This window comes from Notothenia rossii (genome assembly GCF_949606895.1).
Source record: "Notothenia rossii genome assembly, chromosome: 9".
NCBI classification, from domain to species: Eukaryota; Metazoa; Chordata; class Actinopteri; order Perciformes; family Nototheniidae; genus Notothenia; species Notothenia rossii.
In genome coordinates, this window is record NC_136907.1 from 23,446,583 (window position 1) to 23,474,006 (window position 27,424).

Below are 27,424 nucleotides of genomic sequence, written 5' to 3' on the forward strand. Positions count from 1 at the left end.
AAATTCCCAAAACAAAAATATCTGTGATTGGCTGCATTGTAACAAAAATCATATTGGCAAATAAAAAATGATAAGTGTCAGGAGAAATCTAATGTTTCCCCTTGCTCAGCAACTAATGTGAAGCTGTCCACTCTTAACCCTGTATTCACCAGTGGTCTTCCAATGTAATCTGTGTTTGCAGCCCCCATAGGATCTGATGTATACCATCATTTTCTACCTACTGTACAGGAGCTTGGACAGTTTTTTGCAAAATTGTGAACTAATAAAGAAGGGGGAGGAAAAGTTCCTGCTGCAGTGAGAATTCAATCGGGGTAATGTGCTGCCTTGCTCAGCATTATTTCCTCAGCAGAAGAAGGATTACATCATGCCCTGCAGCCCGCTAACACTGTGTGGGCTTCGCTGCAAACTGCCTCTGTGTCGAGCACACAGCTGCAGTGAAGGAGTGCACACACACAAATACACACTCAAGTAGATATCTGTGTTTACAAGGGCTGTTGTGCACCTGCACATTTCTTTAGGGAGCCCATTAAGAAAAAAAGTGTTTGTGAGAGTCTGAATGCGTCTGCACATGTTTATTATTCAACAGTCTTCTATTGTTTTTTTTTATTGTTTACTGTATGTGTGATTTTATGTGTGTGTTCTGGGTTGTTGACAATATATTCCTCTGCGTCTTCAGCGCCACTCTCAAAAGCTGCAAGAGAGCTGAACCATAACAGATCCAATTCTCCCAAGACCAGATAAAAGACAGAGAGATACAAAATAAAAAGGCAAGAGTGCTGCCTCCTGCTCAGCAACTAGTCCTCCTGGCCCTGTGGAGCCATGACAAGATGACAGGACATCAGAGGCTTGACGGATGTGTGGTCATTGTGAGTGTGTGTGTGTGTGTGTGTGTGTGTGTGTGTGTGTGTGTGTGTGTGTGTGTGTGTGTGTGTGTGTGTGTGTGTGTGTGTGTGTGTGTGTGTGTGTGTGTGTGTGTGTGTGTGTGTGTGTGTGTGTGTGTGTGTGTGTGTGTGTGTGTGTGTGTGCGCGCGCGTGCGTGCGTGCGTGCGTGCGTGCGTGCGGACGGAGTACATGTAGGCTTTTACACCTCCCTGTCCCGCGGTCATCAATCCAGAGGCGACACTGGGGAAATTAAAAGCCTTTATGAAGGTCTATCTTTCCAGCCCGGGCCTGTTACTCCACTCATCAACATACAATATTTCACCAGTGGCGCAATGACACGAGACTCTGAGGACAGAACCAGCAGCAACACAGCAGCACTGGAAACCAATTGATTTCTACCATACGCAGATGATAGAACGTAGAAAGAACTGTACAATTAAATATGGAGCTTTGATGAGTGTATAGACAGATTTGATTTAAACTTTTAGCCTGTAAAACGATTCATTGCAAGGTCTAAAATAACATTTTAGAGAATTATCCTTTCCAGTCTCTCAAAATCTAAGGTGATGTGTTCAGATGTATTTGTCTCAAACATACAAATATTACCTTAACATGAAATATAAGAGAGAAATTAGGAAATCTCCATAATCCTGGCTGAAAACCGCATTTTGTACTATTTTTAAATAAAAGTCTATTTTGCGACTAATGGAAAGTTGACATTTATATTTCTTGTTTATCAATTAATCAACTTCAATTAATATAAGAGTTGGAGCTCTAAAACAGAAGAATATAAGGTTGTTCTATATGATTTGCTCAGAACTGTCCAGCTCATGCAACCTCAGTTTAAGTTACTGTACTTGACAGAAATTACCCCTCTAAATAAAATACATCTGTAAACCAGGCGCAAGAATAAATAGTGCCTCCGAAGTCACTCTTGCCAGAAAAATCCCAAAACCAAAGGTAAAACTGTCAGATGAAAACCGACAGCTGTTAACCAGAGATGCAGATGTGGAGCGACAGACTGTGTTCTTCACACAGCTCCCCTAGGAGCCATCGCAACCAGGATCAATCCAGCTTAGGAACCAATCAATATGCAGCAGGCACACCCACCTTCCTCCTTATAGACACACACATACATACACATTCAGACACACACATAGACACACACACACACACACACACACACACACACACACACACACACACACACACACACACACACACACACACACACAGAGACCCTTAAACAACCAGAGACATGTGATTTAACATGCAGCCACATGTGCACACAGATAGCAGATGTTTGGAGAGAAGTCCTGCTTCACAGTATCAGTTTCTGTTCTGGCCTGTTGTTGGAGCCTCAAACTGGGAGATAGCTATTAGCGGTGTAAACAGATGTTTGTTACACGATGGTTGATAACGACAGAGCGCTATGGAAGGGAAGCTTAAAGATTTAAGTCAATTTGATATCTCAAATGTTTTTTTAATCCAATTATCCTTTAAGTGGGATCCTTGAAAAGTAAATGATCATGAAATAGAGAAGTTGTACCCTTTTACAAAAGGCTCTTTATCTGCCTTTGATATATTATTTTAGATCAAATTGAATTGAAGACAACAATGTTATTTTATGCGTATTCTGTACAAGTGATTTGTGGGAGAAGTAGGTGTGAAGTTGCTAGAATCTTTTTCAATGAAGTAGACTACTTCTTAGTTGAAATCTAGTCAATAGCTATAACTGATGATATAAGCTATGCTGGATACAAGTTGAGAGCTTTTAGAGCTTAATGCTCTAAAAATAACTATTGCCAGCTACATGAATTTCACTTGAATACAGGATGTGGTAAGTAGGAACAGCAAAAATACAAGTCTATTTGCTGTATCATAGAGTGGTGTGAATGTGTAATGCTCGCCTTCCACAGGCTGATGGCTAACAGGGTGATGGCACTGTGAGTGAAGGCTGAGAGGAATCAGATTACTTCTGCGAGTAACTGTGATCCAATTTCACAAAAGAGATAGGACATTTTAACTTGTACTTATAATAATTCAATATATAGTCTTTATTGAGCTCAATCTCATTCTATTGTATAGATATAATCCACAAGTTCTACCTGTGAAAAAGAGCTGCCTTTTTTAGTGATTCAGATCCAAAGTAACAGCTATATGTCATTGTGTGCATGTGACAAAGGTAACTTTGTCACTGTGGACTGACGGCTTCGGGCCTTGTAACTCAGCACTTTAGTGAACAGTTTTGCACTGTATTAGCGTGATTGCACAGTACCGTTTGGCATGGCATATTTGCACATTTTATATAATTTATACTAGAGATGTCCCGATCCGATCACGTGATCGGGGATCGGAGCCGATCACGTGATTTTCAATAGATCGGAATCGGGAGGAAACAATCGGGGATCGGGATTTTCTTTTTCTTTCTTTTTTTTATAAATACTTTTTTTTAATTTTGTATTCAATGTTAGAAAACAAAAAGGACCATGTTCAAGTCTTAAAGTCATCCTGAGGCCTTAGTTTTGGTTTCAAGATACACAACATCATGTATGTGTTGCTTCTTTGGGGCTTGTTTTCATAGACCTGGTTGCTTATTTCTCTCAAATCTGGCAACAGAGTGGGCAGGGCGCAGTGTCTAATTGTAGCAGTAAGCTAACAACTACTGATAAGCTTTATTTTGTTTTGATCCAATTCTGCACAACTGAACTGATCCAATACTGCTGTGAAAAAAATAAGCTATATCCATGTTGGATAGAATATCCAATTTAAATTAAAAAAAATAACCTTAAGGGACAACTTGAATGCTTTTTTTCCTCTTAATGCATTGCATAAAGATCGGATCGGGAAAAATCGGTATCGGCAAATTGTCAAAATCAAATGATCGGAATCGGATCGGGAGCAAAAAAAGGTGATCGGGACATCCCTAATTTATACTAATTATTGAGATAGTATTTATTAAAGGATTAAACCGTATTAATTGAAATGTCGTCTGGCAGGTGCTGGTCGGGTCCTCGACTCCGCCTGAAAAGATAGGGGAGTTAACGAGAGCGCCGAAAGTGCTTATGCTGGTGTAGAATGACAGCGATTAAGAATAATCTGGGTGCAAATAATATGTGAGGGTGTAGAAATCATAGCGTTAAGTGGCATTAATTGTACAAGTGCTGACTGCGTTTAGTTGGGTTTGTATGTGTGTAATTCTGTTCAGTTATTTGTTCTTGTTTGAAAAGTGTTCCCCCTCCCATTATGTCTGTTGCTGGATTGTGTGCACCTGGTGCCCTGTGTTGTCTCCTCCCCCCTCACCTGTGTCTTGTTGGTTTGATTGGTCTGGGTGTATTTAGGCTCTGTTTTTCCTGTCAGTGTGTGTGAGGTCCTTGTGGCTGCAGGATGTGTTTAGGGAGAACAGCCGGATTGAGGCTGTGAACTATGTGCACATGATTTTAATAAATGCCCACACCGGGTTATAATTTTGGACGTTCTGCTTCTGCCTCCTTGCTTAGTCGGGCCGCTCAATTGTCAGCTTCACAGTGCACCTTGCGTTTCAACAAATAGGACTTCCTCCCTCGAGATTCTACCGGCTTGATGCTACAGTAATGCTAAATGATGCTAACTACGACGATGTCAAGATGTATGACAGTGTGTGAGTCATCCCTCAGACTGATCAAGAAGATAATGGATAGGCTCCCCGGATAGAGCTAACCACTGTGGTCCGGAAATAGGCAGAGCCCACTTTAAAAAGGTCAATAAGCTAAAGGACTCCCACACATTAGTTACTGGAGGGAGAAAGAAAGGCGAGAGGAGGCTCAGACTGAGAAGATAAAAGGAAGGGGGGGCTCGTAAATCTTGAGCGCTGATGGAAGATGACAGAAGAGTTGCCAATCTAACATCAAACATCTGACCCAGGCAGAAAGATGATTTTATAAATGTGTTACACTCTGCTAGGATAAGGGATTGGAATTGATTAGATGTGGTTGGTACCATGCCAATAGCTATTCTGTCTATCGGTCCAATTCTTTATCGATTCCTCCATCAATTTTCTGAAAGAATATTTAAATGTATGGCTTGTATATAGATGTTGTTAGTCAAAGATAAAAATCTACCAAACGTGTTTCATAGGGAATACAAGTAGCCCTGTTGTCATATTTCTTTGCGAAATACAGTCATGCTTTGGAACTGTTTCTTCATTTGTGCCATGACTCCTTCTTGTAGAGTTTCAGATCATGAAGGCTGAGTTTTTGGGAATGTGCAACCCTCAGAAAAACACAATGACATATACAAAAGGAATTGATCACTTCTGAGGCATACGATTCCGATGGACCAGACGATTTGGAACTGGTTTCCAGTCTCGTGCTGAGATAATGCTAATGGGGATGTCTGCCCATTATCCACTCTACACCTCAAGCACACACATCCAGAGCACTTAGCTGCCAGAGAAGAGTCCGGTGAAATGCAGGATTGTCCCTGTATCCCACAAACGACACACATCTACCACAGCTGCATATCTTTACGTGCCATATGCCTGTAGGAAGCGAGAGATAAGGGCCCCCTCCACTGCACAGCCTCGAGCATGAATTGCCATTACCCCCAAACCCAACGTTACCATGGCAACCAGCCAATATACATTGTAATAAACTTGCTTTAATCCCCAAGGCTGGGTCTGGTTGGATACAACCCACTGCCTCCTTAGATTAGGGCAACCACTGTCATAGACACACACACACAAGAGGTCACAATCAAGTGCACACACACAAGCATCTACCCAACCTCCAATAATCCACAGCATTTTATTTCCTAACCCCACTTCCCACCTTGTGCCTCCATCCATGTGTTTGTAAGCAGGTAATGTACTAGGAAGTCAATCCTCCACATAAATCACTGCGAACACACACCCACGTTTGAGTACGGTACAGCAGATGTACTACTGTGTGGGCATCTACACCTCAGCGTGCAGCGGTACCCTCTGCATTCGTTTCTAGGCATGCACTAATGGAAAGTGTATCAAACCGTGCAGTGAAACAAAAGAGCTACAATGAGAAAAGCTATTAACATGCAAGCGCCTTCACAGCCCTCGAGGCAACCCTGGCAGGTATAGCAATGTCTATTTATTGCACTCTCCGGCCTAATTACAGGAGTATGATGCACATTGGAAGCATGAGTTAAATGTAGCATAGGTCTGTTACAGATAAGCTGCTCACTTAGATCAATGCTGCACATTACAATGACCAAAATGTAAGGAGATAAAGAGCAACTCTTGATATAAAAAGGAGAGACAGCATTACAGGAGTGAGGACAAATATTGCTTGAACATTTTGTGACAAAGAAGACTACATCTGGAAATTAATTTGGGCCAAAAAGAGACATGACTAACTGGCAGTGTGTGGGTGTACACTCCAAGTGAGACTACATAAAACTTCCCTGCTGTTTCTAACTACTTAGACTAGGCCTGTATTTGAAAAAGGCAGGTTTCAGAATGATTTGATTCAAACCCAAAATGGAAGAAATGTGTAAGGTGTCCCTTGTAAATAATATGCTATTGTTAAAGAAAAATCTGTCAAGTGCGTGTTAAATGATGTATTTGTGATGACCTGGAAATGTTCAAATGAAACTGCTAACAGTCTACCACAACAGCATGCGCATACCAAACTCACCAATCTGAACGCTATTGCACATGATTGCACCATACCAGGCCATATTTTTAAGAGGTTTTCTTTGTGGGAATTCTTGCAGGTTTTTGGACGGCAGAATGTGTAGAAGATGGGAATCAAAACAGGGGACATTGCGGTTCAATATCATGCGTTGTAACTACTCTACTAAACCCCTAGTTTAAACAGAACACATTAGTTGTCTCGTAAAATCCTTTAAATACAAAATTGGAATAACTTTACACTTATAATCAACAGTATTGGCTAACTGTGTGACTAGGACAGAAGTAGAGAAAGAAAAAGCTTCAGCAAAAAGAGCTGGAAACAATCCAATGCTGTGGCAGCTCCTCTGTCCCTCGAGCATTGGTGGCAGGAGAGCAGGTATAAAGAGAAACACCTGCTGTTAACAGGCCTCTCTGCAGGTTTCTCTCTCAGTGTTTGCACCCATTAGCCCAGTGTTACTGCTGTATATCCACCAAACAGTAGAAACTACAAGTTGTTGTATGCGTCACCCAGCCTGCTGTTTCCATGAATGCAAACCATTACACAGCTGGCCTTAGCAACGTTTATGTTCAGAGTTTATTTTAAGAGATTTGTTATTGAACGAAGTGATGCTGCATGATGCCTGATAAACGAGACACAAAGCCATCTGGCATGAGTGTGTCAGCACACGCACACACACACACACACACACACACACTAGACTGGCGAGAGACCTTGTGGATACCACTTCATTGATTTGGAGTTTAATCCATCTACAAAAGGTCACAGTTAAGTGCTGAATAACAAGTGGACAGTAATTTGAAAGAGTGGCCTTGCCATGGCAATCATAGTCCGTTATGATGCCAGCATCCTATTTAAATAGTAGAGAGGGAGCGAGTGAGTATAGGAGAGAAAACAACAGCGAGATGATAAGCACACATCAATAAATAAACTTAATTGAGTACTCCTTACATTTACAACAGATGGACAAATGTAAATGATAAATGGACTGTACTTATATAGCGCTTTATCCAGTCTTTAAAACCCCTCAAAGCGCTTTACATACTACATGTCATTCACCCATTCACACCCTTTCATACAGAGCAGTGTACCTTACTCTAGGGCCTAACATTCACACACATTCACACACCGTTGGCCATGCCATCGGGAGCAACTCAGGGTTAAGTATCTTGCCCAAGGATACATCGACATGTTGACTGCATGGGCTGGGATCGAACCCACAACCTTCTGGTTGAAAGACGACCGCACTCCCTCACAGCCACAGTCACCCAGTGTAGACCTCTCTCTGCTCTTATCAACGCCGTGAGTTTTAAACCATTTTAAACCTGTAGGTTACAAGCTCACTCAGGCATCCCTTAAAATTACAACTACAGTAACCATGATCATAGTTCATCTCTTCACGCTGTAGTCTGTTCAACATTGTTTCATTGCTCAGCACTACCTCAAAATTCCTTGCTCTAACTAGTTTTATGTCTATCCAATAGTGGTTCCCGAGTCAAATGCATTTTTGTATTTGGTCTGGCAAAGTCCCACCCAAGCCCCCCCAGAAGAGGGACACTCTTTTAAGCTAATTTTTCTAGTGGTCAAACAATGGTTATAAAACTTTGTCAAGTAATGCCATTGCTTTACAATTCACTTAGGCACATCTGTAAATCAGCTTTTTTTTTCTTTTTTTTTAGGAAAACCAACTAACCAGTAAAAACATTTGAATAGCCCATATTTAAATCATTAGGTCCTAAAATGTGTTAAATGCTCTAAAAAGGAATCCAGAGTTATATTCCCTCTCCATGAATATGACTGAGCCGAGATTATGGAGTGGATTGGAGGCGGGGTTTAAGGAAAAAGAGTGTGCAAATGCTCTCGGGGCCCATTGGATGCGGAAGATCGCCATAGGGAGGATTCAGGTATTTTTGTTCTCAAGCGTCAGGGCATTTTGGCTTCATGTGCCACATCGTAAGAATTAAAGGGTGCCCGCATACAACGCTGTATCCAGTTCTCTATACATCCATGGTCATACCACTTTCCATGAAACTCTTTAAAGATGCATTAACCCTTCTAACTGCATGCACCTTTCTTTTTCTTATTTTTTTCCCCTGCTCTCTCACTGAGGGTCTCTTTAATGCCCAAAAAACGACCTGGCTGCCATAAAACAACCGTTTACCAGCAGAAAGATGACCTACTGACACCAGAAGGCCACCCTTTACCGAGGCAATTAATCTTAAATGAAACCCACACAGATATGCATGTAAACATATACACACACACTACACAACAACATTGGGAAAGAGAGATGCCTACCTCCAGGTAAATGGATTCTTGGTTTGACAGCTTCTAAAAACAGGCTGTGAACATGCGACCAAACATTTATAGAGTGAGATTTATATCCATGATTTAGGAGTGCAAGTCGATTTAAGAAACCTAAGGTGACCTATATGTGTTTGCTCACCTGACTCTGTCTGGTAGACTCGTCGTTGCTCGAGTACATCCATCAGCCCTCTCTACTCATAATGGTTTCATCTCCCTTTCCTGTCTCCCCCTCTCCTCCCCTGTTTTTCCCTCCTCTCCTCTCTTCCGCTCGACTACCCTGAATGCTTAATCGTGGCCCCTGCCTTCCGGGAGCACGTAAACACGCCAGCCGCACCATTGGCTGGGCACAGTGGTGTTACTCTGTTTTGATTGGCTGAGGGGAAGGGGGCATGGGTGGCAAAAGAAGAAGGGGTTGGTGGTTACCATAGCCCTACAGGATGACTTCTGTCCATGGACACACACACACACACACACACACACACACACACACACACACACACACACACACACACACACACACACACACACACACACACACACACACACACACACACACACACACACACACACACACACACACACACACACACACACACACACACACACACACACACACACACACACACACACACACACACACACACACACACACACACACACACACACACACACACACACACACACACACACACAGCCCCTCAGGACATTTTAAAGGTCCCCATAGACTCACAGAACACAAACACACTCAGACACATGACACACCCTCTAACATGAAGCACAACAAAGGATTTCAGATCTTCACCCACGTGAAGATGGCAAGATGTTTGGCAGTCAAGGAAAATTCTGCTTATACTGTTCTACGAGGTTTTCCAGTTTCTATAATTCTTTCTTTGAGAAAAAATGAAAAAAATACGTAATAGACGTGACAACGTACCATGTATTCAACATGCATTCACACACAAAACACCATGCCAAATGTCAGCCTTTTAGAATGAAGAACTGTGTCCATCAAAGGGTTGAGAACATAATTCCTGTGTGACAGAATGAGCTATAGAGCTGTGGCTTGAGGTTAAAAAGCAAGTAAATAAATATAGCCAGCTGTTTAAGAAAAAAAAAACTCATGGATGGTTGTCAATTTCCCTGACTGTGCCGTCTGTATGGTATTTTCAAAAGCTGGTATCCTCAGGTTTTTCTATGAGATATCAAACAAAAGAGAGAGAACAGTGTCTTTGAGAGATTCAAGAAAGACTGAGTTCTTGTCCCATTAAACTATCAAACTAGTTGCATCTAGCTAGTATAGCAGGTAGCTAAGTTGATTTTCATCAGAAACATTATATTTATGCCAGCAGGTTTTTAAAAGCGTAAAACCACTCAGATTAATCAATAAATTATCAAATTAATATGGAAAGACAACCCAAGATTCATAACAGGTCTCCGATTTTTTTAGCTACAGTTATAAGCTAACGTTAGCCCAAGCAGCTAAAATCTGTCGTATATACAGTATCTTTCAACATGATCATGATCACATCATCATTTATAAGGTGTCAGTGACATAATATAGTAGCAATATAGTCAGACATTACTAACCTAGGCCGATTAGTTAGGAAGTTGGCTTTCCAGAAAATGGTTGCATAACATGTCACCATTACATTATTGGTCGGAAGAATCGTTGCATCCTAATGATACATGAGGTCTTTGCAGTAGATTATCTGTGGTGTGTGAAAGAGCCACAACAACATGCTCAGCCGAGCCAAAAGCTTCATCTATTATTCAAAAGGTTATCATTGAGTGCCACCGAGAAGTATGACCGGAGCATGGATGTGAGTGAGCAAGCAGCTAAGTTAATGTTCTGAATTTGTGCCAGATCTCAATTAAACTTCTTTTACCTGGACTCACTCATTTGGAACTATGAGAAATGACCATCCACTTTAAATGGGGATGCAGCTTTACTATTATGTAATTGTGTGTAACTGTATAAAGACCTGTGCATCAAAGACATTACATTATTTCATTTAAGTTGGGAACCCATCTGTAGTAAAGTTGGATGGGAGATTGATGTAATAAATAGCTGCACAAACAGCAGAGTAGGAAATGGTTTGTTCAAATGTAGTTGTGACAAGTTATTTTACAAACTTTCATTCTATCTATTTAAATGTAAGCAGTCCTTACTGGCTTGGTGCTCTTTGGGGGTTTGAAACACTGAAGAAATTACAACGGCAGACAACAGGATTTTACCTTATAATAGTGAAATAGTGTGTGTGCATTTAAAAACAAAACACTTACAATTAATCAATATCGTCGTGAATTGCCATTATAGGGAGAATCATGAATACCCTCAATAGTTTCTCTAGAAAGCTGTCTTAATGTATAAATGTTTAATATGTTGCAATTATAGTAGGTATAGTAACGTGTAATTTCGATCACCCCACGACTATGTGCAACTTCACAGTTTCATCCTAATGATAATTAGATGCTTCTTTCTATTTAAGTATCAGGTGGTTTTTTTTCATAAAGAGCCATAGCATTAAATAATAGCTATGGTTCAGTGTTAAAAACGATCTTTTATGGGGTGGCATCTATTGATTAATGTGGAATTTTAGTGCTGGTTAAATCAGTTAAATTGTTTACTCTGTCTTTCTCTCTCCGTGTGATAAACTCAAAGCACGTGTTTGTCCCTCAGCAGCATCACACAATTGTTTCACGTCTGTTTTTGGAGAAGTGGAGTCCATTACATAAGCATGAACCCCTTGCCCAGCCCAATGGGAAAAAGATGCTTGGACACCAAAACAAATTAGCGTATTACATAACAAAACTGCTCAGAGTATTTTTCCCGCCCAGTGTGTGTGAGAATGAATTTCACTGTCTGTTTCTATAGCTACAGCACAGAGAAGGGAAGGAACAGCGTCATGTATTTATCAGCATAATGGAGGAGCTTTTAGAGCGGGAAGACAATGATTCAAGACCTAACATACCACACAGAATAAATAACACAACACAACACACAATTTAATTCCTAGAAGACTTAGTGGCTATGTTATAGTGTCTTTGCCACAACGTAGCAGCAGTAGTGCGGACAGAAATTGTTGATAAATAGGTATAGGTGTGACACCTCATTTAAAATCTTCCAACTTTGGATTCCAGGGTTTGATTCCGGATAACCGTTTGTTCCGTTTTGTCACTTCATCTATCAAGCGCTAATGTTCTCGTGTTTGTTGCTGCGCCAATGATTTCCACTTTCTTACTATTCAATAATACATCCTAGTAGTCAATGTCTCAAGGGAATATATTAGTCATTAGTGTCAGCCAGTCTTTGTTACGTTGAGGTATTACGTTGAGTTTGTATTTTTGTCTTTACATATTTTGTGCCAATTATTTCAATGTATTGGTCTTATTGGCTTTTTGTTTAAGGGGCTTCACCCACAATAAAAAATTATTCACCATATGTGACAGTAAAAAACACGAGACATTCACGCTGGATTAAAATGAAACAAATCCACAAATCAGGAAAAAAACAGCCTCATACTACAGTACATGTTGCTGTCGCATAGGGTGTGAGGTGTTTCAATAAGTAAATATTGATCCAATAACTAAATGTCTTGAACCACATCCTTTATACTAATTGCTCAATCCCCTGAGGTAAGATAAAACGGAGTCATTGTGACCGGGTAACAACAATATGTGGCCTCTTCACATTGAAACAGCTGTTTGAGAGTACCTTTTAGATTGTGGCGTGTTCTCTGCGGTCAGGCAACAAATTATAAATCTTGATCAAGAGCCATTTCTGCTGGAACTAAGGGTGCAGCCATTGGCTATACAAAGACAGAAGAAGACAGAGATGGAGAGAGGCGATTGGTTTGGTCGCAAAATAATTTGTAGGGTGATAAATGAGACATCCCTCGTTGTATTAACCTCCACTACTAACACTCTGCTGGGAAGCCATCCAGAATCACTCTGCTGTGCCTCTGTTTGCTGAGGCAGGCCATGTGACAGCCAAATAACTAACATTAAACACTTAAAGACAGAACTGGGACTGGATTGGAGTCAGCCAGGAGCAGCGAGCCAGCAATGAATGAAGGCTCCATCCATCACAGTAGGAGAGGGGGAACAGAACAGTTGACAGGCAGGGAAACCCACCAGTGTGGCGTGAAATGTAGAGGCATAGCATGAGAATTGTAAGCATCTGTTTTTTTCATTGACCCAGTTTGCGCTGAATATAAGTGTTCCGCTTGTCAAATAAATAAAACATTAACACTATTTCAACGGTAACAGCCATGGATGAGTAATAAAGTAATGATGCATCTCTCATAATGAAACAATCAATATGACTTTCACAGTATAAATAGCTGATCAAATTCCTTTGTGCGTGTTAATTAAAAAAGATTTGCTTTAATATCATTTTATGAAAATATGTTTTGATTGACAGGTACGTTACACAGAGCATTAAGTCATAATTATAGCAGCTTTCCTCCTACATTTACTCCAAACAGGATCGCCTCTGAGGCCCAAATATGGATTTCCTGAGAACTATGTCATCACAACATGTATGTTTTCCTACATTTTATCACTAGAGCTCACGACTGCGATTATTTCACAATCAAAACATGTTATTCCATAATACTATCAGCATAATTGGCAGAAGAAAGTAGGGATTTCAAAGCACATATTAAGCCTTTACAAACTGGTAAATCGCCAACTCACGACGTGGCATTTTAGCATGGCTTGCTGGGCTGGCCACCAGTTCTCCCCCACACACTGACAGGATGTACAGAAGTGAGGATGTACTTTTTTCCTTTAATGCTCTCTCAGAGCGGCACACATTCAAGCCTGCCTCTTTCGGATTAGGGAAAATCGTTTTGACATACGTGCATGTGCGTGTCTCCGCGTGTGCACGTGCCACCTCGGCTGTGCCATGCCAACATTTCCATATTGACATAATCTATCTATAAGCTTAACTTTAATGTTGCTTTAGCATCACATGGTTCTGAAGCAAGCCACATTCTTTATATTTCTCCAAAGGTAAAAGCATTGATTGCCAGAGTCAGAAGTAAGAAATAATGGACATTTAGGGTAAGTACTAGGGTAAACGTGTGCTAAATCAATGTGATTTTAGGGCTGGTTAATTACCGGTAAATGTTTATTTAATCTGTTGTTTTCACGTGAAGCTGACAGTAAACTTATATTAAAGCTATATAAAAATATTGAAACCCAATGAATATTACATTACAGGATAATATTTAGACGCTTTTATCCAAAGCGACTTACATACTCAATACTGTGGGCAATCACCACAGGAGCAATTTCGGGGTGAAGTGTCTTGCGCAGGGACACAACGACATGCAGTGGGGTTTGAACCTGTGACCCCCTGATCCGAACACCAACACACAACCCACTGCGCCACACACCTCACATATTAAGTAAGGTTGTTTATACATCTATGTTGCCCATAGTGATCCAAATGCACTGTAGTGATGTGAAGATCGCAAGTATTGAAGCCAATAAGGCCAAAAGAGTGTATTCCCACGGGGAGTCGAGTATGTTCAACACTGACCACTTTGTCATTTATGACTGCCTTCTTTTCTGTGATCTGTTGCCCCTTTTGTTCTCAGCCACCCAGACAGCCCATTCCCTCTGATCAAGCTGTGTAACAAAGAGTCAGTGAATCAAGGGTACAATTTGACAAAAACATCCAGAAAAAACTGTCAATTCTGGTCCGATGTGTAGACATAACCATACAATTTGGTGCAAACCAGGCAAGACTAGTAAACATGTTTTTTGATAAACGAAACAAATATTTTTAGCAGCTGTACTTATGCAATGGACTTTTCTCAGTCAGCACAAACCAATGTGATACATTGCTTACCGATGAACTATAGATACTGGAAATGGAGACCGTGTGACCATCAAAATGTTTCTAAAAGACATCATGATGAGTGATGATAAACTAGATCACAGCAAGAGGAAAAACGAAAAAGGTAGTACAGCATAAAATGGAGCGAAAATAAGAGGGTTTTGCAGAAGTATTTTCTAACTGACACACACACACATAAACACGGAAACACTAATAGCCGCCTGGGAGTCTACCACTTATGCTGCTGACTGGACGAATGGGGCAGAGGATGACTGATGGGAGGTCTGGGCCAGGGATCTGTGTACTTACACCGATGTGAGTGCATACAGCTCTGCACCTTAACTGTATGTGCAACTCTCATTTGTTTTTATTTCTTTTTTATTCTGCAGTTATAATGCACATCTGTGTTTAGAATGTTATATGGAAATGTTGCCTTGATTAGCTGTGGATGAACAGTAGAGCTGAACAGAAAGACTTCAGCCTCCTGGGGGAAAAGGCAGCTCTGAGCATCCACTCCCCACTTTACTCAGCGAGTGGAGGATGTGTGGTCACCCGCTTAACATTTAGCCATTAACACAAGAGAAAGAATGCAATTACAGCCAACAACATGTTGGGTAATCCACTACATTACTAGACTATGGGAAGGGTGGGACTGGGTGCTGATGTGTTATAGCCTTTAAGCTAGGGAATGGGCGGTTCAGTGTCAGTGGTTTACTCCTGCTACAGTAGCCCCTCAAAAAGTTCACAGAAGTGGTTTATTGCTACTCCCCTGAGTGGAAGGAGGGGGTGTCTTCAGCAGCACTTGAAGTACCATTTTTGTTATCCAAACCACACAGAGGCACACATGGTAAAGGATAAAGGTTGGTGTGAAAGCAAAAGGATGATGAAATGACAGGTGCATAAAAGGATTGTGCCCTTTTTCCTCTGAAGAGCTGGTACAAAGCCAGCATTCAGCCTGTTGTAATGTAAATGGCCTATTTCCTTTTGTACACATCTCTTCTCACTGAATTGAAATGTGTTAAAGTACATCATGCCAGGACGAGAATAGCAGTTATTAAAATAGTACACAGAATAAGAAAACAGTCCCTGCTGGTGATAGTTATTCATTACCATTCAGTGACACTGACCTGATCCATTTTTGAAAAGTGGAATAGAGAATAATCAAAAAGCAAATATTATAAAATATTGCTTCACTGTAAGACCAAGAAATGGAAACTTGATGCTTCAAAGGCACATCACTGATGCAGCTCTCCACCTAGCTTAGCATAGCATTTAGACTGGAAGGATCTAAAGATGGCACATATTCAGTCCAATGTGAAATTATCGCCTGTGGAAAATAAGTTTCCATCTTCCTGGTTCACTTCCAGGATAAGTAGCTAGCTGAGTATACACAGTTATGTTTTTCCCACTAGCTTACCTTGGCCCAAAGAAAAGTTCTAAGCATTGCCATCACTAATATAATTTACACCTAAAGTATATCTCCCCGACAGACTCAAACTATGTGTAAACTCTTACTAAAACATAACAGCCAATTACCATCATACTAAAGATAAATAGCTCTGTTCTCACACCTCAACCACACATGTTAACCCTGCAAGTCCTCATTTTCACACTTCATTTAGCAAAATCAATCTAATTTAGCATCAATAAAAACATTAAAATGTATTAATATACACTCTTTTTTTGTAATGCATATAGTGAACAGGCCAGTAACTGATGATATCACTCCTAAGCTTATATGAGGAACTACAGTAACTGCTGCCAATAAAATAGGCTGCACTTCTGACAACATGCCTGTACTCGTGGCTCTTTCTGTTTCTGTATTACTAACATCCCAAACACCATCACCCCCTTTCCCTCTTCCTCCCCAATTCACTCCCTCTGTACTGATTAAGGCATGGTAACAAAGGTGACACAGCAGAGTAGAAATCCCAACAGGCTGTGTCATGTGCCCAAAACTAACTGACCACACACACACACACACACACACACACACACACACACACACACACACACACACACACACACACACACACACACACACACACACACACACACACACACACACACACACACACACACACACACACACACACACACACACACACACACACACACACACACACACACACACACACACACACACACACACACACACACACACACACACACACACACACACACACACACACACACACACACACACACACACACACACACACACACACACACACACACACACACACACACACACACACCTGAATCAAAGCATCACAAACCACTGCCCAAATCTGGGCCTATGTAAATAATCCTCATTATAAATATTATTTTTACAGGATAAATTGCATTTGTTGTATGCAGTAAAAAACAGATCTAAGTCAAGCTGATTTAGGAGGGAAAGCAGCAGGATTTTTTTTTTTTCAGCCTTGTTTCGTAACACCTGATCGGAAAACAGCAGCAAACTGAGCCAGCTTACAGACTGTGTCAACAAGAAGACCGATGTACAGAACAGATTAGAAATTGAACATCAGACAGCTCGTGACCTCAATAGGATGGAACATAAAGTTCTGCTTCCAGGTTGTAAGCATGACTCACACACTACATTTCTCCAGGCGTTCCCCTGCCTCTATGCCCAGTCGCCAGCAAAGAGCCCCACAACAGCTGACATGAGCGGAACAGAGGCAGAGGAAAGAATTGGGGGGGGGGGGGGGTGACCGTGTTGTTATGGACAGCCACAGTGATGCACGTTAATAGGGACTCCTGAGAAAAGGTAATGTGCTCGTTGCTCCGGGTATAAGGCAAACATGCAGCCTGTGAGATGGAGAAGAAGGGGGTGCTACAGGGCTAAAGGTAAAGACGAGCGATAAAGATTAATGGGAGGTGATTTAGTGTGGAGTAAATAGATGGATGATACGTACTGCTGTACAGGGTGTCGATCCAGGACAGCCGGGGCAGGCCACGAGCACTGAGGGGCTCCATCCTCCTCTTCTCTCCCTTTCTCAGTCACTTTCTTATTTGCTACGTCCTTTTTCTGTCGCTGCGTTTTGCGTTGCCTCTTCTCTTTTATCCTTGATGAACAGCCTTCATGTCGCAGGGAGAAGCTTAAAGAATCCTTAGGATGAAAAAAATGTCGAAAGACACCTCAGGGGTCCGACAGACAGACGAGCGAGAGAGCCAAAAAACGAGTGTGTGTGTGTCTGACACAGATGGAGAGAAAACAACAGGCTGGAGACGAGCACCGCGGACCGTTGCTAGGGGAAGAGAGAAGCACTCCCTTTCTCTCTTTGGCTTGCTCGCTCAATCCCACCCACCCCTCTTCTCTCTCTCTTTCTCTCTTGATTCTGCACGAATGGTTCATCGCTCTCTCTCTCTACTGACATTTCTCTCTCTGTGTGTCTTCAAGTAGAGAAATTCAAAGGAGATGCATGAAGACTGGTTGCCATTGATGCTCCTGTAAAATGTGAATGAACACTGCCTTCTCTCTTGAAGGGATGCCATTTAATGAATCCAAAGGAAGATTCACCGTCTTGTCTTTTAAGCTTATTGCTTGCTTCTTAGTATCTGACTAATCTGATTCTAAATCTTAAATTCCCCATCTTTGTCACACACCACCTTCTTTCTCTTTATGAAACAAGTCTCACTTAGATTTAAAAAAAAATGTGTCAAGTCTTTTTCAAAACCGACCAAGATGGAAGACTAAATATGTTGTAAACCCAAAGGACATAAAATAGGCAAAAACAATAATGACAGGCCTCAAAACCATGCAAATAAGAAAAGTAGAAGAAGCAGTGACTAGGAGAAGCATTTTCTAGAACCCTTTATCCTAGTGCTATCTGTAAAACTTCATGACATTTTTCCACACGCCATATCATTATTATTTTTCCCTGAGAGGCTGTGTGTTAAAGAGACTAGTTCAGATGTCATGTTTTGATATAAACCAGTCTTGTTCTGTGCCCCTTGCCACTTGCTCTACATGAAAGAGACCCACAAACATGAGCGGTTGTGTGTGTGGGTTTAACAACGGTGGAAAGGTTATCGGACAGACATTACTGAAATAAAAGCTCCTAAAATAAATAATATATGGATTGAATACTGGAAAAAAAATGGAGCAATGTTTTCCTTCTCTAAATACGTTTTCATTATGCCTGCTATAATGACCTGAACACATTCACATACAGACATACCAGTACATCATAGGAAAATAATCAAATCATCATTTTGTCATTACACAATTAAGAATTTTATAGACGTCTTTATTGATTTTCAAATGATCTCTCCGTCAGGTTTTAATGGGGACATTAGCTCTCCTGTTGCGTCCCGCTGACAGCGCCACCACACAGCCCCCTTCATTTTCATCGGGCCCCACGCTCTATGTTTATGAACTCGTGTGCTACAGAGGAGAGAAATTAGAGGCGAGCATCGTGCCAGCGGCAACAAAGCCTGATATGAAACACTCCCCTCAAACCCCTGTCAGGTTCACTCCTCCCCCCTTCACCCCCCTCTAACCAGCATGGGGGAGGAAAGACGAGAGGCAGAAAAACTTCAATTAGGAAACAAAGGCTGACAGGAGACACCCCCCCCACCCATCCTCCTCGTCCACCCTCAGCAGGCAGAGCACCGGGCCCCGAGCCCTGCTCTTTGTCTGGCTCTTATATGCCAGCTTGAGGAAACACACACACATATATAGCATACATGTATTCGTCCAGCCAGAGGGCATGTATGTGTGTATGTGTGTCAAGGCATTTCATGTAAGCCTGCATCATTAGGGTTATTAATGAATATAAACGTGTCCTAATGAGGGAAGAAAATCTCACAGGCATGAAAAAAGTATGCAAAAGTCAAGGTTGGAAAAGCACGGGCATACACCAAAAAACACATATACATGTAACACACACTCAGACAGGTACATGTAAAGGGAAAGCCAAGCAAGCGGAGAGTAACTTGGGGGTTGGTTAGTGGCACTTCATCAAATATAGATTCATCTACTGTACAGCCTTACACATCCTTTGTCCTAAATCTGGGACAATAGACACACACACACACACACACACACACACACACACACACACACACACACACACACACACACACACACACACACACACACACACACACACACACACACACACACACACACACACACACACACACACACACACACACACACACACACACACACACACACACACACACACACACACACACACACACACACACACACACACACACACACACACACAGCTATGACTCCACCAAAGTGTGCATGTACCTGCGTTGTCCCAAATGCCCCATCATTCAAGGGGCAGAGCCTAACAAAGAAAACACACGTGCCATGCTCTCTTGCTCTCTCTCTCTCTCACACACGCACAAACACACACTATATGCAGACACACTAAGCTGCATGTTAGTCTTCTTGGAGCGTTGCAAACTTACACACTTATAGGCAGTCACGCTGTGTAGTATAAAGAGCCATTACTAACTGTCTCTGAACACTTTGACACACACACAGCTTTCACAGCAGCTTCAGGTAAGGGCAGTTGAAGTATCTATCTAGCTGCAGATGTAGGGGGGCACTCTGGGTCTTTGTAACTCAACAACAAAGCTTAACACAAGCAACGGCTCATTCTCCTTCAAGGACAACAACATTCAGCAACAGAGTGTGTGTGTGTGTGTGTGTGTGTGTGTGTGTGTGTGTGTGTGTGTGTGTGTGTGTGTGTGTGTGTGTGTGTGTGTGTGTGTGTGTGTGTGTGTGTGTGTGTGTGTGTGTGTGTTTTATGTAGTAAAAGGCCAAGCAGGTGGATTGAATGGATAAGATCTAGACTTCAGGCTATTTTAATCTAAAATGTTTCCATATCAAAATTGGTTTTCACAGGAAAGGAGGTACATTGTGTTTAAAACCAACTCACGTGGACATTTGCAAACAATCATATGTGAGTGTATGCAACTAATGTGGCCAAAAACACAATCAATCATTTCTTTGCGCAGCGAGAAATAAATACAACCCACACACACACACACACACACACACACACACACACACACACACACACACACACACACACACACACACACACACACACACACACACACACACACACACACACACACACACACACACACACACACACACACACACACACACACACACACACACACACACACACACACACACACACCTCAAATCGATACCTCCCTTTGATCATACATATAATCCCACTGTGCGTAACTTAATGTACTGCATGATGCTCAAAGGCATATTTAGGCGGAGAGTCAGAGGTTTTCTGCACCACATACTTCCTTAGGGAACCTGATTATTCACTCCGATGTTCCTATTGAAACACCGTTCAGTAAGCCATCTTAATAATCTCTATTTCATGCATTTCAGACACGGCTTCTAGTTCAGGGAGTCCAAATAAAAAGTGGATAAAACCTCATTCAGTAAGTGCTGTACAAAAAGAGACACACGTTATGTACAAGAGTGTAAATCAGGTATTGATTACAGGAAAACAATGTATTTTATATTCATACCATGACACAAGGGGCACTTGGAGAGCACACAACACACCTCCACTAGGACCAAATGCCTTTCCTCATATGTTAAAGGTCAAAACATTGCTGTGTGATATGAATAAATAAAAGACAAATGTAGATGTTTTGTCTGGATGATACTGGTTGTTATTGTGAGTTTGTGTGTATAATTAGGCAGTGTTGTAGCCCACCAGCCAATCAAACTGCTCTCCAGTCCTCCCTGTTCTACCCAGATACCCCTGCCCCAACCCACTCCACTAACCCCTCCCACGCTTACCCCTTTTAGTCTTCTCTACATTTCGATCCTAACCCCAGGCATGAAAGGGGGAGGTTTGTTGTTAGCACACATGTTCCAGCCACCACCCCCATTCTAAGGGGCAGCATCCACAGAGAGGTGGCAGTGTGTGTGTGTCTGATGCCACTCTGCGCCTCATCTTTGCATCATCTGCGCTGTTAGAGGACAATAAAGCAAACTAGAAATGTTAAAAGCTTCTTCTTTTGTTTACAACCTGTTCCTGCACCAACTCCTCCGCCCACACACTTCAAATGTGTTCTACTGCTACTGGTTTGTTAGTGTTTGCACATCAGAGTCAGAGAGAGTGAGGCTGAACATACAGGAAATGTTTCCATGTGAGTGGCTTCAGAAAAAGCATAATGAAGCACTGGAGCGAAACAGTATTCACAGAAATACAAATAATTTAGGACAAATAGAATGTGTCTTGGTATAGAAAGAGAATCTAATTAAGCGATCACTAGAAATACAAATGAATATTCAGTAATATAATGCAATTAAAAATAGGGACACAGGATTAGGAACACATTGAGCTTTATTAAATGCTAACATCAGCATCCTAACATGTTCACTATGAGGCCCTTTCTTGGTATTGGTACTCATATTTAAACTATATAAATATAAGGGAAGTACAAGTTGCAATTTTGACCCTATGCTGGAGCTTGATAAAAAAGTTGAGGGGCCATGATAATATTACAATGCATACTGGGGAGTGTGTACAGAAATTCATGGAATCCAATAGATAGCATAGCATGGCTAAAAACAATATATATGAACAGAATCATACTTTATACTCGGGGCCTGATTTTCTCATTGAGCATGACGTTTGTCATTGAAATGCAAAAAATGTTGACTATTTCCAATATGTTCTGACCTTTTAAGAAGGAAACTAATGAGAACAGGAGTTACGCAACTTAAAATGCAGCCTAAAGTTAATATACAATTTATCATGGATTAAGTTTTTTTTTGTACTCTTACACTCAGCCCTGTGTGAGCAACTCTCCAAAGTGTGGACACATTCCTTGGAGATGTAGAGCTTTAATTCTCTGGCTATATGTTCTCTAAGCAACGTCTTTTTGCTTTGGGGGTTGGGGGAGATGGCAGCAGGGACGAATGATGACTATGCATTATTAAAAAGCCCAGAGTGCACTAGTGATGAACGTCTGCTTGTTAATGCCTGAAATCATCTGGGGCGTTTCTTTCATTGTTTGTTATTCTCTGTTTTCTATTTTATCTTAAAGTCAAATTGAGTCAGAGGGCCTATGGGTTTAGCTCTTTATCTCAATAAGTGTTCTGTCTGTGCTCCAGTTTTGTCATCATCAGTGTTCAAATACATTTAACTAACAATCAACTTTGTGATTCCCATTCCTTCTTCCTCTATTCCGGTGTGTGTATTGGAAAAAGTATATTTTAACATGACTTAAATTATTAACACTCCTGAAGTAACCACTCAATAGTATTCTATCTGATTGACAAAGCTTCAGCTAATAGAAGAAAACCATAGGACTGTGTATGTGTGTGTGTGTGTGTGTGTGTGTGTGTGTGTGTGTGTGTGTGTCACAGCAAGTGCTCTGGCAGGCAAGATCCCCGCTCACCTCATTTGCCCTAAATCTCCCCCCCCAACTCCGTCATCGTCCAATTATGGTGAATCAACCCGTCTAGCCAACCACTATGATGTGTGGATGTGTGTGTGTGGGTGTGTGCGCGTGCGTGCGTGCGTGCGTTTGTAGTAAAGGCCAAGCAGGTGGATTGAATGGATAAGATCGAGACTTCAGGCTATTTTAATCTAAAATGTTTCCATATCAAAATTGGTTTCCCAGGAAAGGAGGTACATTGTGTCTTAAGCCAACTCATATAGAAACTAACAAAGAACAACATGTGTGAGTGTGTGCAACTAATGTGGGCTGAAAGGTGTTTTCTGTTTCTATATTAAACCAGCCTCTGATTTGTGCCAAGACAGAACTTCTTTAAATAAAATCATGTGTCTGTTTGTGTCAAGGAAAAAGAAGAAGGGACAAAGAGATTGAGGAGTGTGTGTGTGTGTGTGTGTGTGTGTGTGTGTGTGTGTGTGTGTGTGTGTGTGTGTGTGTGTGTGTGTGTGTGTGTGTGTGTGTGTGTGTGTGTGTGTGTAAAAGAGAGAGCAGGAGAGACTATTCATCTTTTGCCAGCTGAATTCACTTTGATCTATTGAGGTCAATGTGGAAATCATCTGAATCATGCTGTGATTGGACAGAAACCAGATAAAGAGAGCTGCCCCTCCACACACACTCAAATGTGCACACACACACACTGTAAGATGTGTCGCATGTGTTATTTATATAGTTTGCTCATCATTAGCATTTGTTTGTTGCACAGAAAAGCTAGATTTTTCATTTTTGCAGACACACTCGCATGCAAAGTGAGCTTGTCTGGCATTTTAAACCAACCTAGAGAGGAGACAAGGAAACCTGCTGCTCTTTGCACAGCTGCACGTGTTTGTTTGTTTATGTGTTTATATTAACACAAAGGCACCATGCCGCAGCGCGTATCCAATCAACACATTTATTTCTGATCTGATGTGTCGGCATATAAAAAGCAAAGCCAACATCAGGTAACAGAGACACACACATGCAAAACAGGTTGTAGTTAACATACATTCAGAAAACAATAGCATATGGTTGAAAAAAATACTGTATTAAACGTAAACAAGCCATTTTAAATGTGCAATGTTTCAATCTAATAGAGATCTATATCCGTCAATGACGTACAAAGATCTCTGTTAGATTGAAATTGAAAACATTGAAATTGCTGAGAGCTTTTAATACAGTGTGTGTATGTTACAGAGACACACAACCCCTTTATTTAGTGAGATACAGGGAATGCAGCTAAACTACTGCTGACTGAATATAGAAGTACTGCACTCTAGTGTTTAGTTTCTGGAAACACAGGTTTAGGGGCTCAAGTGAAGACATTCAGTATGGGTAATGTAAAGGAATTTTAAAAGGGAAGAAAATAAACTGATGACAGGGTAAAATAAGTAGGAATTTCACGTCACTTACGTAAAGTAAACGCATCCTGGCTAATATGTATAATTTTACCCTCCAAGTGTATCGTAACTACAGTGATTGTGTTGGGCTTTGAAGTAGAGCTGCAACGACATCTGGACTAATGGATAAGTTGATCGACAGCAAAATAATCCCAACTATTTAGTTAATATTTTAAGTATTTATCATGAAATATATAATCAAGTAAGGTTATCTGCATTACAATAAATAATGTAAGGAATTCATTACAACCAAACTGTGATGGATCTTTAACTCAAAAGAGATCCTGAACGCACCATGAGACACACACACCAGCTACAGTTGTGCATGTTACACCTGTTGACACCCATTGTATTACTACTCACACAAGTAAAGATAATTAACATGCGGAATGAATTCCCCCCACTGTACAGAATTATTTGAGCACTATTACTATTATTACCACTAATCACCTGAAAAAAACACTGATACTACAGAATGAAAACAAAACACACCACAACCAAATTGCCTTTCGAAAGATGTCCACATGAGGGTGCTGTGTTCTTCTCACAATACCACAAGTTCTCTCAAGGTAGGGTGTGCTCTCACAAGCATTATGTCATTCAAGTGTTTGAGGTTGCAGGACATTTCACATGCTTACCTTTTGTTGTAACTGTTCAACAGTGCCTGTGACAAATGAAGTTGTGTAGGGATAGAAAACAACAGCAGCGCTATCTGAAGAGCTGAGCAGTCAACTGTTTTTGTAATTTGCAGTTTCTAAAGGTAGTGGTAAATTCAAGACATTAAAGCTTAATTCTATAATTATAAAATGTGGTACATGTGATGCCGGAGCTGCAGAGGGATTGGTTGGGCAGCTGACACACCTCCCGAATCAGGTTATCTGTGTCATCAGAAATACACACACTCTGACACATGAGAGGAACACTTACTACAAAGCAAACATTGAAAGCTGTGTTATAGGAACAAGCAGTGGATCTCATTCATTCAAATCGGCTTGTTTTAATCTTGTTAATAGATGTATGAATTCTATTTCTCTGAACCAGAGAGTAATGGTATAAAACGTCAGCTATTTGTCACACATCTCTACTAGTCCTGCTGGAAAAAATTAAAAACACTTTTCTTTTATGCTTCACTAAAATAGATTTTATTGACGAGAGTCAGCTTGCTAGGTCAGGGGTGGGGCTTTAAAACCGTTATTGTAGGCAACCTGGTAGCTCACCCCAGAGAAGGTGTCGCATGTGCAGCCTTACTGCAGCAGTAAGTAAGGCAAAAAGCTTTTATTATGAGGAAGCAACTTGCAAATTGTTGGGTTTTTTCAACACCAGTAACAAAGCTCATATACAGCTGAAAGCTATCGTTAAACAGTCAAATTAAGTAGATGCACCACACATTTGTTTGAAGGTGATTATCACTGTTTGGTCTTGGTGTGTGTACATGCTGTTAAGAGCCACAGACAAATACAATGTATCTAATTAAATGAAAGTTGCAGAATTAGTTTAGCATGAAATCTAATCCTGAAAGCGAACAGTTACGTGTTGCATTGCTCTCAGTATATTTGCCAAGGCCATGTTAGAAACCGACAACCCGAGAAACAGGTTGTGGCCCTACAGGAAGTTCCCTTAACACTTTACTGGAGGGATCTTCTTCCAAGTATCATGCCATGTGTATACGTTAACACTACACCTGAAGACTCGTGCAGCTAGTGTTTCCTCATGGGATCACACACACAATGACACTTAATACCCACTTCGGGAGCTAGTGTGACCCGAAACTCTTTGCTTTCTCTGACTCAGACATTAGTCGGATAACCAATGAGGAGGATTTCTAGCCCTGACAGAATAAACATTATGTGGCATTAGGGATGCTCTGATCAGGGTTTTTTGTGTTTTTCTCCGCTCACCGGTCCGTCACAGCGGACAGAGCTGCAGGATTTGTGCTTCACACACGTTGCATACTGCTATTTTATTGTCTTTTTAGGACACCTTAAAAAAACTGCAAGACTGGTGAAGCCATTTTGGCGAGCTTCTTTTGCCGCACAGAGAAAAGTCTCATGTATTTTGCATCATCTGATCGGCTCTCCTGGTCTGCCTTTATGGAGAGTACCGATCACACTATTAAGAGTGAATATCGGCCGATAACGGAGCATCCCTATGTGACATCATAACTGGAAGAACAACTAGTTTCTATTTTGCAATTTTTATAAAACATATGTTTATTGGTTGTGTTTATCTGTTTCTTCTTGCATCTAGGAGGAAGTGAAAGTGATGAGCGTAGCAAAGGAAGTCCCTTAAGACATTAACCAGTGCACTCTGGGAGAGAGATTTGAGAATGCCTTTGTGTACCTATTACAGCTTTTCTTAAAATGTCTCACTTCAGTTAAGGCAACTATTTCATCAATGTACCTGTGTGAAGCTGAGAACACAAATAGATTTCTTTTGAAAGACACAGAAGAAAAGGACTGACAAAATGTCTTGCAGTGCTGAGAAAGAATAACTTCAGTGTTCGAAAACAATGAAAGCCACGTCCTACTGTGAGAGCTATGGAAGCCAAAAGTCTGAGCCAAGTCTACTTATTAAAGGTGATGGTCCACGACAGTCCAAGAAAACACTTCCCCAAGGCTGCCTTCTGACACAGTAACACTGTCACCGTGAGAACTTCACACACCAGCAGGGAGACACAAAGCCCAACATTCAGGGACAGAACAGGAGCAAAGACTGCAATCACAACTAGTTTACAGGACATTAAATAAACAGCCTACACAGTGTGAGATTTTGACTTTCAAATACTAAGCTGTAGAAATAAGGAACTTGTGGTGATCTAATGTCAACCGGAGTCATTTTATAACATCCATAAACATGGACCAATTGCTGTTCAGATAATGTGTTCTTCCCCAACCAGT

General features: G+C 41.2%; 1 protein-coding gene across 3 annotated transcripts in view; it reads right to left on the bottom strand.

The window, feature by feature from the left end:
- Positions 1 to 27,424, bottom strand: part of abr (ABR activator of RhoGEF and GTPase) — a 123,049-nt gene that overhangs the window by 85,663 nt on the left and 9,962 nt on the right. The window contains exon 1 of one of the 3 annotated variants that reach the window (XM_079651246.1): positions 17,601 to 17,929. The exons of 1 other annotated variant lie outside the window; for it this stretch is intronic. In XM_079651246.1, coding sequence (XP_079507372.1) covers positions 17,601 to 17,661 — 61 coding nt within the window. In that variant the 5' untranslated portion in view covers positions 17,662 to 17,929. Of the gene's footprint in view, positions 1 to 8,973; positions 9,083 to 17,600; positions 17,930 to 27,424 lie in introns of those variants that run through there. One more of the 3 variants, XM_079651247.1, reaches the window with a different exon arrangement.